The 18,956-nt window shown below is 32.2% G+C and overlaps 2 protein-coding genes and 1 long non-coding RNA gene across 4 annotated transcripts; all 3 read right to left on the bottom strand.

The window, feature by feature from the left end:
• Nucleotides 1-1,113: 1,113 nt before the first annotated feature.
• Nucleotides 1,114-3,666, bottom strand: LOC107907375 (phospholipase A2-alpha). The gene is made up of 4 exons (XM_016834738.2): nt 2,394-3,666; nt 2,284-2,326; nt 2,041-2,166; nt 1,114-1,504 (listed from the first exon to the last, which is right to left on the bottom strand). The coding sequence occupies exons 1-4, from the start codon at nt 2,502-2,504 to the stop codon at nt 1,329-1,331; spliced, it is 456 nt and encodes a 151-aa protein (XP_016690227.1). The 5' UTR covers nt 2,505-3,666; the 3' UTR covers nt 1,114-1,328.
• Nucleotides 3,667-3,790: 124 nt separating this feature from the next.
• Nucleotides 3,791-14,944, bottom strand: LOC107907374 (galacturonokinase). The gene is made up of 14 exons (XM_016834737.2): nt 14,710-14,944; nt 14,074-14,187; nt 13,903-13,974; nt 12,548-12,591; nt 11,671-11,824; nt 11,132-11,197; nt 9,156-9,235; nt 7,083-7,182; nt 6,587-6,762; nt 6,062-6,102; nt 5,935-5,963; nt 5,275-5,344; nt 5,066-5,155; nt 3,791-4,170 (listed from the first exon to the last, which is right to left on the bottom strand). Exons 1-14 carry the CDS (start codon nt 14,740-14,742, stop codon nt 3,926-3,928), a joined length of 1,314 nt encoding a protein of 437 aa, XP_016690226.2. The 5' UTR covers nt 14,743-14,944; the 3' UTR covers nt 3,791-3,925.
• Nucleotides 14,945-15,732: 788 nt separating this feature from the next.
• LOC107903307 (uncharacterized) lies at nt 15,733-18,599 on the bottom strand. Of its 2 annotated transcripts, none has more exons than XR_001685756.1 (4): nt 18,481-18,599; nt 17,972-18,046; nt 16,509-16,609; nt 15,733-16,052 (listed from the first exon to the last, which is right to left on the bottom strand). It is a non-coding gene; the product is annotated as an uncharacterized lncRNA (long non-coding RNA). The 2 variants fall into 2 exon arrangements; XR_001685755.1 differs by having other exon boundaries at nt 15,733-16,112.
• Nucleotides 18,600-18,956: the final 357 nt, after the last annotated feature.

Raw genomic sequence — 18,956 nt, forward strand, 5'->3', positions numbered from 1 at the left:
TACGGAAAGCTTTGTCTTGACTTAAATCATTGCATAAATATTATATAATTCTAGAGTTTAATTGCTTGGAAGTCATTAATGCACTGAATTTGCTTGCATCTTATTCTTCCAAGTTTGGTTTCATATTATTGGATTGTCCAATGTCAATTTCATCATTTGGTGTTTCAATGGACTCGACAGGACGACAATTAAGGCGACTTATAGTTTTATTAGATCTAATTATGAGCCAAGTCAGACCAATGCAAAACTTTAGGTCCGTTTTTTAAGCTTGATCTGAAAAATAGACTTAAAAATTTGTTTAAGCCCAACCCAAATTAAAAATGCTAAACTCAATTTGCCAGTATTAATTTTTTTAGATTTTTTATATAAAAATATATTTAAAAAATATAATACATCAAATATATTAAAAATTAAAATAAATCTTTCCTAACAAATTAAAAATACATTTAAAAAATATTTAAATAACACTAAAATAGTTACAATTTTGTAAACAAATGCCTCTAAAATAGTAATAAAATTATCAATAAAACAAGATAGACAATAAAAATAATAACAAAATAATAGCAAAACAGCAACGAAACAAACAAAACAAAAAACAACTTATTCGGGTCGAGCTGTCGGTTTACCCTCACATTCAATTATAGGGGGCTGTTTTTGTTATAGTAGGGCATAACGCATTTGATGTTGCAGTAGCAATGGAGACTTAGGGTGAGTTTGAATGGGCGGTGCGTTTACTTGCGGTTAGTATAAAAACAACGGTAGCAGTGAGATTAGATACTGGCGATACTATAGCGTGAGACAAAAAGTAAACTAAACGCACTACACCGCACCTAATCGCCCATCCAAACTCACCCTTACTGGTCGTCGGCTGCCGACCAACAGTTATATCTTAAACAATGACATGACCTGGGACAGGAAAGCAAGCGAGTTGTTCCAACTAACATGCATCATGAACCATAAATATATTTGTGAACAGCTTAATTGAATGCTTTAGAATCCTTGGCTTTCATTCTCGCTTTAACATATACATATATGCATCCATTTACCAAGCATGCATGCATGCATGTTTTGTTGTCAGTCAGTAGTAATTTCCAAGAATTTATGCACAAGGTATTATTGAAACGGAATGCACTCTAGCTTAAATTTCTGTTTGTTATAGAAAAACAAATAGTTCCAACTCCAAATGCGAAATTAAGGAAAAAGAAAACAGTAGTTAAAGGATGGTTGAAGATGAATGATTTAATTGAGGGATGCCATGCCATCATCAATCTTAGGATTGCAGAAGCAGAAGAATGTCGTGTCTGACAGTGTTGGGTTGGGTAAATAGACTAAGGTTTATGAAGCACTCCTCCAGCAATCAGGGCAGCCTTCATGACAACAGAGATGACATCAATGACTTGATCCACTTGGCATTTGTTACCCTTGAAACTCCTTTCTCCTCCTTTCTGGAAATCCTTTATGCACTTTATGAAGCTTTGGCTGCACTTTTGACTCAGATAGTCATCTGCACTCCGTTTTACATTTCCATTTTATTTATTCTTACCATCAAACAACAGTTGTTCATAATTAAAATCATATCACCCTAAACTTATCTATTTTAAACATACAAACCTCACTTTCTACATCTTTACTTGTATAATTCTATGAAAAAAATTAACCATATATCCTTTACCTTAGCTTCATGGTTATTGAGCACATATAGTATATATTTTATTGGTCAGGAATTTGTCCTTATTTGAGCATGTCAAAACAAGTTTAATCTTAAAGATTTGACCTCTAAGTGAGCAAATCCGAGAGCATATTTTTGGTACGGTGGGAGCTATACGGGAGGTTAAGGCAAAGCCAAGATACCTAATAGGTTCAACCTCTATTCTATTGGTATGGAAAGAGGAAAAGGTAGCGTAAAAATAAATATTACATATAGCTATGGTTGGATAAAGATAAAAGAAAATAATAAATAATGATTGAGATTGAAGGCAATGGGTGTTAGTGCAATAGGTATACTAAGAAAGAAAGAGAAGGGGAAGGGGGGGAGCATACTGTTCATAGCTTGAACGCAGTCATCGTGCTTCATACAGCAAGCATCAAGTCCATCGCAAGGTTTCTCTCCAGGGCATCCACTGTACAATAGGCCGCAATACTTGCCATACCTCAAAAATGGAGGCACTGTGTTGTTGTTTCATTTATAATTATCTCAGCCCACCCACCTATTTCATTTCATTTCAAAATAACCAAAACCAAGAGCATATGTATGGATGGATGGATGGATGGATGGATGGATACCTGAACAGAACTCTGACTCACATGTCCTACTGCATTCTTTGCTCTGCAAATTAAGATTATTTATTTAGGAAGAAGAAGAAAGAAAGAAGAAGAAGAAGAAGTGAACTGACCACAGAGATGGCGGTATCAGCGGCCTGGATTCCAACATTAAGGGCTTCAACAGAAACAGAGATGAAGGTGAAGAAGAGAGCTAAAGTGAAAAGGTGATGAGGCGTCCTCATTCTTGGCAAATCCAAAGCGCTGAAATCTGAAGAAGCTTGGTTTGGTTTTGTAGGGAAGCAAACAAAGGAAGAGGCAGGTGGATGGATGAAATTGTTGAAATAAATAAAAAAGAAGATGAGGTGTGAGGGGGTTGTCTTGTAATGGCTCGTGATCCGGTTTTGGACGGATGCTTCTTCAACTTTTTCAGAGAAATGCAAGCAAGTATAGTATATTAAGGGAAGGTATACATTATTACTCCTTCCCTTCACCTAAATGATTGGGATTTCAAGCCATCCCTCCCAAGTCATATCCAATCTGTGTCGGTGATTCATTTCAGGCAGTGTTACTTCCAAGTTTTAAATAAATTACGCATGAAAGGTAGCATGTGCCTATTGAGAGCGACTACCTCTAGGTTTTATTTCTGTAATCACCCCCAAATTTTGGATTTACATTTTCCCATTGTTGAAAATAGTTTATATGAATACCACATCATTATTTTTAAACCGTAAAATTAACATGTGATTATATAAAAAAAATGTCTTCAAAGTTTATATGAAGACCCTAATACAGAAATTACAACCAAAGAAAAGCTTAATAGAGTTCTTTCTGTTTTTTTTTAATATTCTTAAATTTTGATGGGGTCGCACTCCAAAGGAGTGACACAAGATTTATAAAAACAAAACATTTACATCAAAAAAATGCACTCTCAAAATGAATCGATGTTCAAGTGTAAATGTTATTTTTTTTATTTTTATAATTTCAATCTTTTTTTTGTATCCTAGTTTTAAAAATAATTTTAAAAAAATCTCAGCTTTTCATAGAATATTTTAGGATTTTTATAATTTTTTAAAGATTTTATATATTTTTTAAATTTCCAATAATTTGTTGTGTTTTTTTTACTGTTTTTATAATTTTTTGGAATTTCCTATTAATATTTACAAATTTTTATATACATTTTTAGATTTTTAATTTTTTTTAAAAAAAAATCTGTACCACATCATCACTTCTTAACACCGTAAAAGAACAAAAAAAAAAACCAACCTGCTTGATAAAATTAAGCTCGAGGACTAGCATAGACAAAAAAAATTCAAAAACCAAATTTCAAAACTAAATATTATTTTATCTCTAATACACAGACAGTTTATAAGTGAATTAACTGTGTGTGTATATATATATATACATACTAGGAGAGGTTTATTTATATTAGTATAAAATTAAAATAATGATACAAAACATTTTATAGAATTTATATACTATATACTACTATTCCCAATGGAGAAAAAATATTGCAGAGAGACTGATAGTATTGTTGTTGATAATGGTGAACAATAATAATGATAATAATATGTTTCTGAAATTCAGTTTATAGATGCTGCAAACACAAAGTCAGAGTAGAAAGGAAGAAATGAATCAAATTAGAAAAGAAGGAAAGTTAAAAAAATCAGAAAATACGGGCGCAGTCACCAGCTTCACAAATCAAAACAGCAGTGCCATGGCTCAATTGGCTAGCGAACACTGGCTGAAGCTTTGGATATTCTACCCTCACAAATTTTGCTGCTTCCGTTGCACGAGCTGCATCTACCAATGCAACACAGCAGCCTCTGAATCCAGCTCCACTGAACCGAGCTCCAAAGACGCCTGGTGCCCTCAATAGGACCTCGTATAGTTGAAATAGTGGCTCACACCCTTCACATCACATTTCACTCATTTTATCAGAATCTTTAAACCAAATCAATTATTCATAATGCAGTCTAGCAGTCACTAACTCAAACTTTTTTACGTGGTAGTCCTGGAAAAGGAATCTTGTTCAAGAAAAGAGGAAGCATGGCTTTAGAAGCTTATACTGATCTAGATCTTCTAGATCGTTAGTTGACAAAAGGTCAACTTTAGGCTATTGTACATTCTGAGGTGGAAATCTAGAGACTTGGAGGGGTAAAAAGTAAAATGTAACGGCAAGGTCAAGGTCAAGGTCAAGTCCAGAGTCAGAATTCAGGTCAATGGCACTTAGAATATGTGAATTACTTCGGTTGAAAATAATTTTTGGTGATTTGATGATAAGACGGGAAGGTCCAATGCAGCTGGTGAACTGTATATAAGATGATAGTGTATATATCCGATAGGAATCTTAATTTTTTAGAATGCTAGTATATAAGATGATAGTGTAGATAAGTTTCCCTAGTTTGATAAGGTAAAAATTGTGTATAAATAGGAGACTGTAGAAGCAGTATTTACATGACATAATTAATTCCAGTAGATCAATTCTCTACACATGACGATCATCAAAGTTAGAAATTTGTTATGTCCTCTAGAACCAGTACCATACTAAGCTTAGCAAGTATTAGAACACCAAGATATTAAACTGATGGGTGCATATAATCACCATCAAGCACATTATGAATAAAATCAAAACAAAGAGAATGAGAGAATAAAAGTTATTCAAGGTATTACAATTACTACAACCCCTAAAATAAGCTCCAATTGGAAATTAGAGTATCAAAATTTATGGTTTTTGTTGCGTCTTGGTCTTTTTGGAATTAGAGGCATAGCAGTGCAACTAAGAAACAGAAAGTGTAGGACGTACCACATTCATAGTTTTTAATAGAACTTAGACCAGAAGCTGTCATTAGCTCTCCAAAGGCTCTCAAATCTCCTGAAACCCAAGCCTCTAATCCTGGAATAACCATTATACAGCTCCCCTATTAGTTGATAAGCCATTGAACAACATGGTTATCTACATAAGATCATTATGTTGGCCAGATAAATTTATGGAATTGTAATAACACAGTTTACCTTTTCTAACCCGCATATTCTCTGAAAAGTAATGCTCTGCTCTTTTGGCTAGATTTGGTTCCAGTTTGAACTGCAAAATAGAAGGCGATCTGATAAAGAAATAAACTTATGAGAAAAACTTAGAATGTTAAGTTGACAACAAGTTGCACAGGTTATATGCATCAAACAATATTATCTACTGCGTTCTTTGCTTAGCTTAGGTGGAATGGTGTTGGGTTTGGTAGAGATCTTACATCTGAGACATGGAAGATTGCTGTTTCTTTTCCTTTGTTATGTAATCCAAAGAGTTTTAAGGCATAAGGGCAAGTATGTTATATGGAGTTGTTTAAGCTAGGTTTATTATTTCATAGGTACAGAACCATTAGGTTCATTTTGCTTGCAATCAAAGTTAATAAGCTTCTACTTTATGTAATTTTCATATTCAAGGAGTTTTTGCTAGTAGCATACTCATGAATGCATGCAAGCTACACCTCTAACTTTTTAATAGTGATAATTTATAAATCTTATTTAGCAAACTGAATTATTTAACTTAAATGTTTACTCTTCTAGTAGGACAGGTAATCATATAAAATTCATACAAAACATAACGGTTTAACTGATAAGAAGAAATGCTGCAAAACTCTCAGCTTCTAAAATCAGAGTCTGTATTGATGTTTATACCTTGTGCGCTTCGTAAACTTCTGGTTTAACTGTTAAGAAAGAGGGTAGAAAAGGAATTAAATGCAATTACAAAAATAAATTGAAAAGGAAGTTCAAATTCATTGAGATAATTAGCTCAAGTACTAGCCATTGCAGAGGAAGGGCTCCACTTCTTTATTTCCAGAAGCACTACAAAACAGAAATAGAGAATTCAGTTTACTGAAAATATAACAGAAAAAGAAAAAGGTGAATCACAGATTCACAATAAACCAAGACAAACTTCTAACAAACAGTAAAAAACATGACAAAGTGTTGCAGTTTAATTGAAGTGTTATAAAGAGTTCACAGTATCTCATTGCAAGGTATATGCGAAATCAGAACAATACAACAAAAGATGTTGATTCATATAGTAAGAAAACGGAGGATAATGCCATGCATTGAACATCTGTACACACTCTATTCATGACAAGTTGGACTTTTGAAAGGCATATAGAATATATGTAAGCTTTTAACTCCCCTAATCAGCATAATCAAAAAGCGGATGTATTGCATTAACATGAATATATAATGGTCCCGCAGTATAAGAGGATCAGTGATGATATCTGCAATCAGAAAATCAAAATAACAAGTGACAATTGTCCAGTGTTCTCAATTAACAGGAACAAGATCATACTTCAGAAGAACTTTGGCAGCTTCTTGACATTCAGCAACTCGAGAATTGTATCCAGGATTGTTGGTCAAAGCTTGCCTAAGTCCTGAAAATGCCAGTAATATTTTGTAGCCTTTCTGTGGTTCAGCTTCTTGATCCTCCAGAAACATTGGAGGGCGTATAAGCTTGTGCTCAGTAGTCTACATGAAACGAGAGGCCATATAACTCAAAGAAGTTCAAATAAATTGAGATTTTGTTTTACAAAATAATTAAAAGGAAAATTTTTCATAATTGGATCAACATTACATTTAAGGAAAAGGGATTACATAAATCAATAAAAATAGAAAACAATCATAAATGCGTCAGTAGAAAACAATCATAAATCTGCCTGATAACCAAATTATAGCAATTGTATGAAGACTAAATTAAGCATAAGCAGTGCCAAGCTAACAAAAATAGAACACTTCAAAACAAAGAAGGATATGTTATTCCTGAAATTACTACAAAAAGTTTGACTTACTTTGCAGTTCATGTAAGTTAGACAACCCTGGCTTGAAAGCAGTATGGCTGATTGATCCAGTATGCCATTTCTCAGACCTAAATACTCATTTTCAATCACCCTACATGTGCCATCATGTCAGATGTAGAAAAGGCTTAACATGTAATGATAAAAAGGCAATCATATATCACTAAGAAGAATGTGCATTCTCTGAGCAATGAAGTAGGTTTGAGATAAAAGAGTAATTAACATTCCAATATAAATAAAGCAAACTTTATGGTCAACCAAAGACAACCAAGAAAGGAAGTTGCATATTTCCAAAAAAAAAACGAAAAAAAAGAAAAAAAGAATGGAAGTTGAAAGCAATAATCCATATTATCTATTCATCTATCTTATTTCATTATTATCGATGCATTTTTTGCATATTCAAAAACTGTAGCTAAAAGTATATGGATATTTAATATTAACTTTTGTTGTATTAAATACCACAACTTTTTAGGGCAAACAAGGTAAGTTACTGAGAAAGTCAAATAAACTTGCAATTCATTTTTCCCCTGCAAATCCAAACAACTTAATAAAAATGCTAATGACTCCTTATCGCCATGCATTAGAGCTATTAAAACAAGATACATTCTATATTAGAATTACATAAGAAAATTGTTTACAGTATCAATTGAAGGCTGATCCAGAAAATATCCCTTAACTAATAAAATCTTATTTGATAAGGGCAGATAAAGACAAGAAAGCTATTCATTAATGAAAGCAAAAAGTATAACTGTCCTCCATAAGTTATGTGACTGCATTTAGTATAGTTCCTTAATCTTAAAGATATTTCAAAAGACAACAATTTCGCAACAAAGGGTACAATATTTAATATAAGTGCAACAACAAGCACAGTATTTATCATTATTCTCCAAGCTCTATACATCCTCTCAAGGGCATCCACCAAGAAATTAGTAACCTTCTCCAGAACATCTTACATCTATGTTTCCCAAAACCTCCTTGATTTAAACAAACCCACATCTCATCTTCCACCCTCAAACCAGTTCCAGTTCCAATTCCAAAACCAACAGCCAACTCTAATTAGTAACGCCCCTCCCCCTACCTTTAAAACATTTCCGCTCTCTTCTTCGTTCAAAACAATTTTAGATTTGAGTCTAGGGATTATGGGTGAGCTGTGTCAACCAGTGGACAAAAGAATGAAAATTCTTTAAGATAACCTCTTTCATGTTTTCAGTAGCAGTCCATTTCCAATGTAAACCTAATATTATAGGATCATTTTCGGTGCTCTCCTATCTCATGCAAGACACAATCCACATTATCATATCCCTTGATTTTCCTTCTATACTGCAAATTAATGCTAGATTTCACGCAAAAGTAGGATAGAAAACAAAATGATGCGACAGCAAATTAGTTGTTTGCAATTAAAATTTCAATTCTTATTCTGCTAAACTTAACAGTTTAAACTTTTTTCTTTTATAGAATTAGGATTTTAGGTTATCTATGCTATTTTATTTCAATTATTAATTTGCTTATTTTCCAAGTATTAGGGCATTAGGGCTATATTTACCATTTCTTGTTTCCATTAGTTTATAGGTACCAATGTTAGTTCTGTTTCTGGTAGCTTTTGAATGATGAACCATTAATAGTTTTGAGGGTTTTTTTAGATCTCCGAGGAAAGTGATTCAAACCCAAGTCTGAGCAAGGTGCTAAGTGCACCACCTACCATCAAACCATATGCTCATGTGCATATTTAAAGATATGGGGTCCCCTTCTGTTTCTCTCTGATCTTCTACTCCTAGTACCTGTATTCCTATCCATTTTATCTGTTTCTCCCTAACTTCTCTTATCTATCCCTAGTTTTTCTCTTTCAATTCTATTCTCTATCTCTTTGCCCTATTTATTCTACATAATTATTTTTTATAAATTAGGTCCTGCAGCATACTCAATGGCACTGAACGCTTAATTTGCCTTAAAAGATAACTTACTAAGATTAAGATCTGGACAAAAACCCAGTTTTGATTAATTTTGATGGTGTTACTACTAAATAAGAATGCAGAAAGATTTAAAGTAATCCAACAGAGATGAAAATACCTGTCATATTCAATATTTTCTCTGGGAGATACAGTTAAACCATTTGCAGTTTCCAAAGCCAGCAGGTAAGCTATGCCAACCTGTCAAAAGATAACTTCATTACATCTTTAACATGGAATGCAGAAAAGAAATTTACTAATAAGATACCTCAAATTGGTCTTTAAAACAAGATAATTACTGACAAAATTGCAATTCATTTTAATCCCCAAGGTATCAAGAAAAATGCGTGCTTAACTATATCTATAAATAGTCCAGATCAATTCCAAAGAAACATTTAAGAAGACACTTCCTCAGCCTATTTAGTGTCTAGGTTTTCTTCTTAAACATCTCTAAATGAAAGTAATTTCTTTGTAAGAAAACAGAAAAAGTGAATGCCTAAATCAGATCAACTCTTTCTGCCTGAGGATAACTATTTTCTAATGAAATGTTGATTTACATCTTCCCAACATTGAGGCCATACAGCTTCACTCAATTTCCCCCTTATTAGAACATTCTATCCTTCACTGCTAATTTTGGATCTCCTCCGCTCCATCTTCACTAATGCTTCACAAGATAGAGACATCTATTGGAACACTGATTTTTCTCTATAATTAATATATCAGCAATTTTTTTAACTTTGAAATGGCAGAAAGAAATGACGACCTGTATCTATTTCTATTTTCAGAATGGTAAATGTGATCATTTCTGGGTGATTCACGTGTTCCCTCCTTTTATCTTTTTGAGTTTTCTCCATCTTGCTACCGTTACATGGTTGCCCAAGCATGACAGTCTCAAAGTAATCTCTGGAATATGTTCTACATGAATGGAAGAATTTTTTCAGAGTTAAAGTTCCTCAGTATAACTTTCTGTTCCTCAAGGAATGGTTCCTATAATATATAATATATATAATCTTTATACTAAGGCATCTCTTTATTAAATTATGCCTCATTGCTCTGCAAAAACCAAAGCCAATTTCACTTATTTATTTTGGAGGGTGAAGAGTAGGATTTTCACAGTGGGGGAAGATATTATGAGAGAAATAGGATCTTAGTGTAAGTGATCACCAAGTAAGAACTTATTAATTCTTTTGTAAAATTTGTTTGACTTTAAATTCAGAACATCTCTGAAATTTTAAACTCATATTTTCTTAAACCCCGTTTATGCAGTCTCCTAAGACCTGCTTTAACGTACTTTACAGTGCTATCTAATGCTTCATCTTTATTGGCCCAATAGACTACTTACACCTTCACTCAGCTCTACTAAGTTGCATTATCTGCATAAAATAATGTTCTACTTAAATTGCCTTAAATAAAATAAGCCAAATCAACTTACCCATCTAACTTTGACTTCATAAACATCAGTTCCATGTTCTCAATGAAGAAAGAAGAGAGAAGGCAGAAATGACGAGAAGATAGATGTGGTACTTATTCAACCTAACAGTGACTAAATCTATGGATTTAAGTACAAATGCTTCAAACTAGCGAAGTTCTACAAAACATAGGTTAGTTTTTGAGGTTTAATTCTGTCTGTGTCAATAAGGATTATTTATTTTCAGGTCAAAAAAAGGATTGATTATTCCAGCCATTGAAGGTGAGAGAATTTCTGTTTAGCTTCTAATTACTCAAACAAGCCAAGAATTGGGATTTTATTGAGTAAAGTCCATTTTCTAGTATAGAGAGGGCACTTTTAGCTTTCTGTTTCCTTATTCTAGGACGCAATGAACTTAGTTGTTGCTCTTTATTCACTAGTACTAACGGAACATAATTTTTATCGTTACCTATTGTTCCAATTTGTTCCACAAAGTGCTCCATTATTTCCTAATGATGCATAAAAAAGCATGTTATGAGAAATTTTACTCTAGGATGGATTTGGTTAGAGCACTGAGCTGATTTATCTCAAAAGTGATTGCATGAGCTTTTCTTTCCTTTCCTCTACCACTGAGTATCACCCTAACTGTATATATGTTGTAACAAACAGAACCAAAAACATAAACGTACAGCAGCTGAAGAGCTAAGGCCTGAACTGTCCAGACCCTCAGATCCGCAGATGTAGCCAATGATTCCCTGCAAATATGAGTATTTAAAAGTTAGTATTTTCAAAAAGAAAAAGAGAACGTGAAAACAAACTAATGGAAAATTTGTGCTTTCACAGTTAGTAATATGTCAATGTCATTCTCAGCAACTCGACAAACATAGCCATCAAATCAGGAATATGATACTGGAGGTTAATACTCGGTTCAAATAATAACTTTTTTTTTTATCAATCTCACAGGAGGCATAAACTTGAAAAGGGAGGTTGTTTATAAAGAAAGATATTAGACACTTGGCTGTAATTATCTTTTATTAACAGATTTTGCATATTTTTCTAGGCTGTAAAACAGGTTTCCTGTCATTATCTTCATTACAGGGTTTAGAAAGTGTCTTACAGCTTATTTTAGACCAATGATTTCAAGTTTTTTTTTCTCTGAGGATATAAACAGTTTACATCTTTTTTTTTCATTTTTTTTTCTATGGAAGTATGGGAAAATAACTCTTACCTGAGCAAGATGGTTCCCTCTACTTTGTAATGCATACAAGGCTCCTCTAGCATAAATACCCCATTCAAATTCATCTGGTGACGGAGAAGATTTATCTGCGTTAATCTCTTCACCCTTGCTAATGGTCTGTCTTGGTTTATGGTTTTCATTAACTCTATAATACCATGAGGCCAAAAAATTCAAGTTAAAAATGGCATACTAGAATGTAAAATCATGTAGAAAAAAAAAGTGATTTATGACGGCAATTAATCCTCTCTGAAGCAGACAGATAAGCAAAGTATAAGCAAATGCTCTTGGACTAAGAGGGTTGTACAAGTATATATAGCAAACTAACTGGATTACACAAAGTATAGATTCATCTTTAACAGCAGCCACAGAATTTCCAATGTACTTGGTTATCCTTTCTATAATAATTGAAGAAACCCTACCACTAATGGACATTTCAGGGTAGTTGATTGCTGTAACAATAGGTAAGTGGAGGTTGAGAGGGGGACGTAGAAAGAAAGTAAACTCAATGATTTGTGATACTTTTAAGCAACTCATATTGGAATGTATTTGGCTATGACACATGTTATATCTAATCATAAATACAGTTCATGCCCATTTTGGAAAATCTAATAAAATGGTCTATTTCATAATTAATCCTCGTTAAGAAAAGCTAGCAACACAGCTGTATAAACAAGTACAATTTCCTGCACTATCAATAATTACAATTCTATGGCTGCATAAACAAGAAAACATAAAATGCTGAACATAAATGAAAATAACCGAAAAATCCTTATCAGAATTGGAAATATAAAAGACTAACTTAAAAATTTTAAGAAAAAAAGACTAAAGGACTTTATGGAAGACCAGTCCACAAAAGGAGTTCTCGTACCTGAACCTAACTTCTCCTTTAAATTGACCTGAGCGTAATGCAACCTACATCAAGGATTCCGAAGTTCATTAGGTCAAAGATAAAACGATAGAAATGCAATAGCAGAATAAGAAAAAGATTTTTTTCACGTTCTGTTGTGATTTTTGAATTGCAATCCTTGGTTTTCTTTTATACCCTTCAAACCTTAAGAAACAAGCCGATAGGCTGGCATACATGTGTATGCATGTGTGTGTGATTGAGAGAATGAGTGAGAGTCTCTTTCTGAAAAGTAGATAGTTATGGTACTGGAGTCAGGCACTAGAAATTCAAAATTAGCCTTTCCTTGCGGAAATTCTTGAAGCTTGGATTCCCACTTTAAATTGATCAGTCAAATTCATAACCTTTTGCACTCTAGAGTGGTCTTTAACTTCATTTGTGACACAACAGAAAAATGATGCAGTTAACCCTAAGTAGTTACCCCTATCTCATAGGACGATATCATGTTTATTTATCAAGAGAGGGAAAAAAAGAAAAGAAAGAAATGGAGACATAAACAGAGAAACAACATCTTGCTCGTATGATATGAAGTAGACACCATGCAGCAGTCAGTCTGGCTACAACATGAAGGATAAAGCCAGTAGCCTAGCCACATTCCGGTTACTAGGTTATGAAGCCCTTTGCACAAGCTAAATGGTATCATAAAACTGCCGAAGAGAAAAAAAGTAGATGAAGACTCTAGTCAAAAGCAACCTATTAGTTCTTTTTCATGAAATGCCCTGACAGGTCAATATCTCCTTCAGAAGAAAAAGATACTTGGCAACAGCTCAGGAAATCTGCTTCTTTTAGAACTTGCACCTAGTTTGCAAGGTAAACTGGTTCATTCCACCCCCTACCCTTCAAAGAACTATTGGAGGGTGGAAGTACACCACATTTTAAGATGGGAAATCCTTTAAGGTTTTAAAGCTCAAGGTAGGTCCAAGCAATTGAGTTTCATATTTATAAAGATAGAAGCTTGGAAGAGTAAACCTCAAAGCATAATAAAGTTCACAGGGTAACTATGATGGAGTCAAAAATCAAGTTCACTGCCTTTTATAAACTTCTTCAATGAAGAGAAAGAAAAGGAAGAGCGATAAACTTGCATGGTGTTTCATGTACACAAAATTTTATTTATTTCACATACTTTCTTCGCAAGAATTAGTAAGAACTCTAAAAGGTGAATACCAAATAACAGCACGAACTCATATTAATTATAGCATCTTCCATGAGGAACTTTTGTTAAAAAGTTAAGATCCAAGGCACAAGGGAACGCAAAACTTCCAGAAACCAGCTCCTCATACTACAAAACCTATAAGGTGAAAATACCATCTTAAGCTCACCTCAGTGCTACCAGAAGGAACAAATCCCAATAGTATTCCCTTATTAATTGTCATAGCAGAAACAATTCCACCCTGCAAGCATTAGAAACCAAGAGTGGTTTAAAAAAAAAGAAGAAGAGAGAAATGAAAATGTAGATGAGATCAATGCAAATACAGGTGCAACATAGTAACCTGATGATCGACATGAGCTCCCAATGGACAAATCCTGTAAGGAGATACAACAACTCGAACGTCTTCTGTACCTTTTCCTGCCATTTCAGACACTATCTTTCTGATTTCATGTAACTGCAATCAGGGGCGCAGCCAGGAAATTTTGTTAAGGGGCCAAAATTAAATTGTATATTTTTATGAGAGTAAAAATGTAATTTTACCATTTTAATAGTTTATATCTTCATAATTTTTAAAGGATTACATCAATTTTTTATTATTTTTGGGGGATAAGTGCAATTTTACCTTTATTATTTTATAAATTTTGAAGGGGCGTAAATGGAAAATTTTCCATTTTAGGTGGCCGGGGCGCCTGCCACCCCCTGGCCACGCGCTGACTGCAATCCAGTCCCAATCCCAATCCACAATAAATATAAGTACGAAAAAAGGGAGGGAAAAAGAGCAGATTCACTTATAAAAGTGCAGAGGCAACCAAATCTACTACTTATCGTTTCCTTTGGAAAGCAAGAAAATTACAAGGTACTGATAAATTCTCATTAATGTGAATGAACCACAAGTTAACAATCAAACCCAGATTGCTAACCCAAAGAAAGAGAAAATACACTGAAAGTGATGTATGGATCAAAAAAGAATTGTTACCTCGTCCTGAGTAGGCCAAGACATTGCACCCATCCTCCCAATTTTTGCCTCTGAGCTTTCGTCCTCAATTTGAGGATTGTGTTTATAAACAGAAAAGAGTAGTAAGAACAAAGGAACTGCGAATGGGGGCGGCCGGTGAACCGAGAAATCTGTTAAAACGTCATTTTATTAGATATGTTACTACCATCATCTAATCGTGCTAATGGTTACTTCACAACTTTTACTTTATTGCTTAATCTTAAAGAGAAATTATCTCGTCAGTATCGATGGACTTCAATGTTTGACAATATGACGTGTTCTTAAATTTTATTAATTATTTTTCTTCAAATATAATTATTAATTAAAATATGTGGTTTAAGTTGGATTTATAAATCAGTTACTTTTATGTTAAATTATTTTGTATTAATTTTCCTATTTTTGAAAAATGTCGGTTGAGAAATAACCTATAAGAAAATAATAGTATATTCAAAATAATAATAATGGTTAAGACCTAATTATTTTACTTTTTTTACCGGTTGAATAATCAATACGAAAAAAAAATGGCCTGCAAAAGCCAAAAATACAACACAAAAGTCCAAATGCTTACAGTGGGCCAAAGTTCCACTATAACAAAGTCGAAGGAAACCTTAGCTACGAAGTTGAATTGTTTAAACTTATTTATTTATTAATGATATTTTCTTATAAAAATTTTATTAGTATGTACTAATAAAATTATCTTAAAATTAGTTTATTGTTTCATTAGTATATATTAATAAAATTACATTGGTTTGTATTTTTTTCATTTATAATATAATTATTAATATTTATATTTGACTATTTTATATCTAAACAATATATGTGTATGTATTTATTTTTTCTTTGTTTGTTTATTATTTATTAACATTGTTCGTGAACATGTTTAATTATATATTCGTGAACATGATCGTTTAATGTTTGTGAACATGTTTGATTAAGTTAAATGAATATGTTCGTGTCAAGTTTAATTCATTTACGGCCCTAATCATCGTCGATAAAGAAGATTACTTGAGAAGGCTTGAAGTTGTTACTAAATACAAATACACCAATGGCATGTAATGCCTCAAAAGGGATGTCATGCCACAATAAGCCATAAAAGGAGCTCTGTAAATCACCATGGTGCTATAAGAGCCGACGCCCAAAGAATGATTACACTATCGATAAACGACTATAGCCACCAATCGCAAGATTTGGTGCGATGAGAATCGTGCTGTAGCAAGGTCCATGGTGAAGGCGGCGCAAGAAGATAGAGAATGAGGCAACCAGAGAGGTTGGGGAACACCGGGCTTGGAGGCTCCAAGTTGGAGCCACATGTGGGAAGGGAAACTCTGCAAGACAATCGGCAAAAGGCTCTCAAATCGCCGGCAAAAGGCTCCAAGCTTGTAAACCTATATTTTATGAATGGTTTTTTTAAAAAACAGGGCTAATTAATTGGGTAAAGTGTACAATTGATCATCAAACTTCCATAACTTTTCATTTTGGACATCAAGAAATAAAAAAATTCATTTCAGGCACTGCTATTAAAAACCATTTCATTTTAAGCATAACCGCTAAAAACTATTTTCATTTTGTTCACTCGTTTTCCTTTTTAAAATTAATTTTATTTTTTTAAAGAAAAAAATTGAGTTTTTATACAAAATTGAGTTACTCAACTGCGGATGTAACACCCCCAACCCGTATCCGTCGCCGGAATTGGGTTACGGAGCATTACCGGACATATCGGATAACTTATCACTAGTTCACAAATAAATAACATACATAGCATACTTTAATTAATACATTACCTAAATACATGCCACAATATCAAAAGAAAGGCACATCACTAAAATTTATCTGAGGTCAGGATTACTCTGGATGCTGGACCGGACACTGGCTTTCTACTAACCTGCGCACGGAGACAATCGTACGCTGAGTATAGGAATACTCAGTGGTATTACCATAATTCAAATTAATAACATTAATCGATAAATTATAGACATTTAAATTTATGTCTACAATTATTCATTAATTATCTCGTACTTTAAATCAACTTGATAATTAATAACGATAAGCAATATTTCAATCTTATATTTAATTGTATTCATACCTTATTTCACTATCTAAATTTTTATTGGATTTTTCAACAACAATTATAATAACTAATTTTATAAAATTGTATTCAAATTAACTCATACACTATTTCTTAATTCAATTTATACCATTAATCTTTCAATAAACATTTAATACATTAAATCAACTTGTTTCAACAACAACAACAACAATAATAATAATCTTTTAATTCGATTCGTTCATTTATAATCAATTTACACTTATAATATTTTAACACTCAATTTATTCATTAAATCCATAAATAAATTTCAATAAATTGTATTCAATTAAATTCTCATATTATTTCACTATTTCAAATCATTTTATTTTCACTTCTCATTTCTCATCAATAGCTATTTTAATTTGCTTTTCTTCACTTAGATTTTTACATTATCTCATACTACCAAAACCACTTCATGAACTATATCATTATCTATTTCAATTTAACATCTCTTTTTGATTCATATTCAAGATCATTTAATAAAAATTATATTATCAAAATTATTCATTTACCCCTATTAACTTGACTCGGACTCAGACAGATACGCGGATTCCACCTAAACACACCGGAATATCCAACCAAAACACACCCGAAATAAATATAAATCCTCCATAACACACCAATATATCATATCCTCCCAAACACACCAATAAGGCATTAAATGCCTCTTCGGATAAACCGAAGCATATAATAACATAATCATCTTCTCGGCTGAGCTACAAATATCCTCATCACATCACAAATCCTATGGCATGCCATTTGTATCCAATCTAGTCCGATAAGTTAATAGGGTATTCGAATCACATTTCAATTCAATCACTTTCTCATACTTTCAATTCCAATTTAATCACAGTTTAATTCAATACATTTTTCACCTTCCAATCAGTATACCATCAAATGTTCATACATATTCATACTTCATTTTAATTTCATTCAATTCACATACGATTCAATATCTTTTAATTCAATATCGATATTCACCTTATTTTTATTTACTAAACATATTATTCAAAATTCAACAATTGCTATTAATAAATTCAATATCAATACGTATTTATCATTCAATTCAATCATGATACTTACTTTAATTTGCTTATCATGTATATTAATTTAAATTTTAACAATTAATAATTAAATTCGAATTATGGTAATACTAACCGTAAATTTTCTCGAGTCACTCCTTGTTCACCTTCTCATTTCCTTTATCGGACAATGACTCTTGCACGACATTAGCTACGTAATTAAACAATTAAAAATCATTAATACACAATTTTATCAAAATATTTCTATTTATACCACAACTTTACCTAAATTCTAATTTAATCCCTTATCAATACTAATTTTATTTTCCCAATCTAACTCCATATTCTCTTAATTCTTACTATAAACTCATTTTAACTTTTAATTTTCACCATAAATTCCTAATTTCGAAATTCTCTCAATTTATCCCTATTAATTCAAAGCCTATAATTTATTTTACAAATCAACCTTTTACTAACTTCTAACTTGAAATTTAATCAATTTAACCCCTAATTCTTTCATTTATTCAACATAATCAATGTCTAGAAATATAATAACTTCTCAAATTTCAACATAAATCCAATAATACTTTGTTCTAGAATACCAAAAACTCAAAAATTATAAGAAAATAACTTAATTTGACTTACCTATTCAGCTTGAAATCTTGAAATCCCAAATTTTCTTCCTTCCCTTCCCTTTTTTTTTCTTTTTCTTTCCTTTCCTTCTTTCCTTCTCTGTTTCGTTTGCCTATTCTGTTTCTATTCCCTTTTTCTATCTTTTATTTCTTTTATTTAATTAGTTTAATATAATAACAATAAAATAATAATATAATATTACTTACTTAAATAATAAGTAAATATGTAATCATTACTAATATATATGTATTTCATTTTTCCACATTTCATCATATACACCATGCATTTGTCAAAAATTTTGTTTATTTGAAATATAATAATATAATATAATTAATATAATTTACAATATAATAAAATAATAATATACTTAAAAAAAATCTAAGATTTTTATCATGCATATGTCAACTCAACTTTAGAAAAAGAATAATTACCTATTTGGCCCTTTTAACTTTTTTTAATCTATTATTCAACTTTTACCCTACTTCAAT

The sequence above is a fragment of the Gossypium hirsutum genome, chromosome D05, assembly GCF_007990345.1.
Source record: "Gossypium hirsutum isolate 1008001.06 chromosome D05, Gossypium_hirsutum_v2.1, whole genome shotgun sequence".
Lineage (NCBI taxonomy): Eukaryota > Viridiplantae > Streptophyta > Magnoliopsida > Malvales > Malvaceae > Gossypium > Gossypium hirsutum.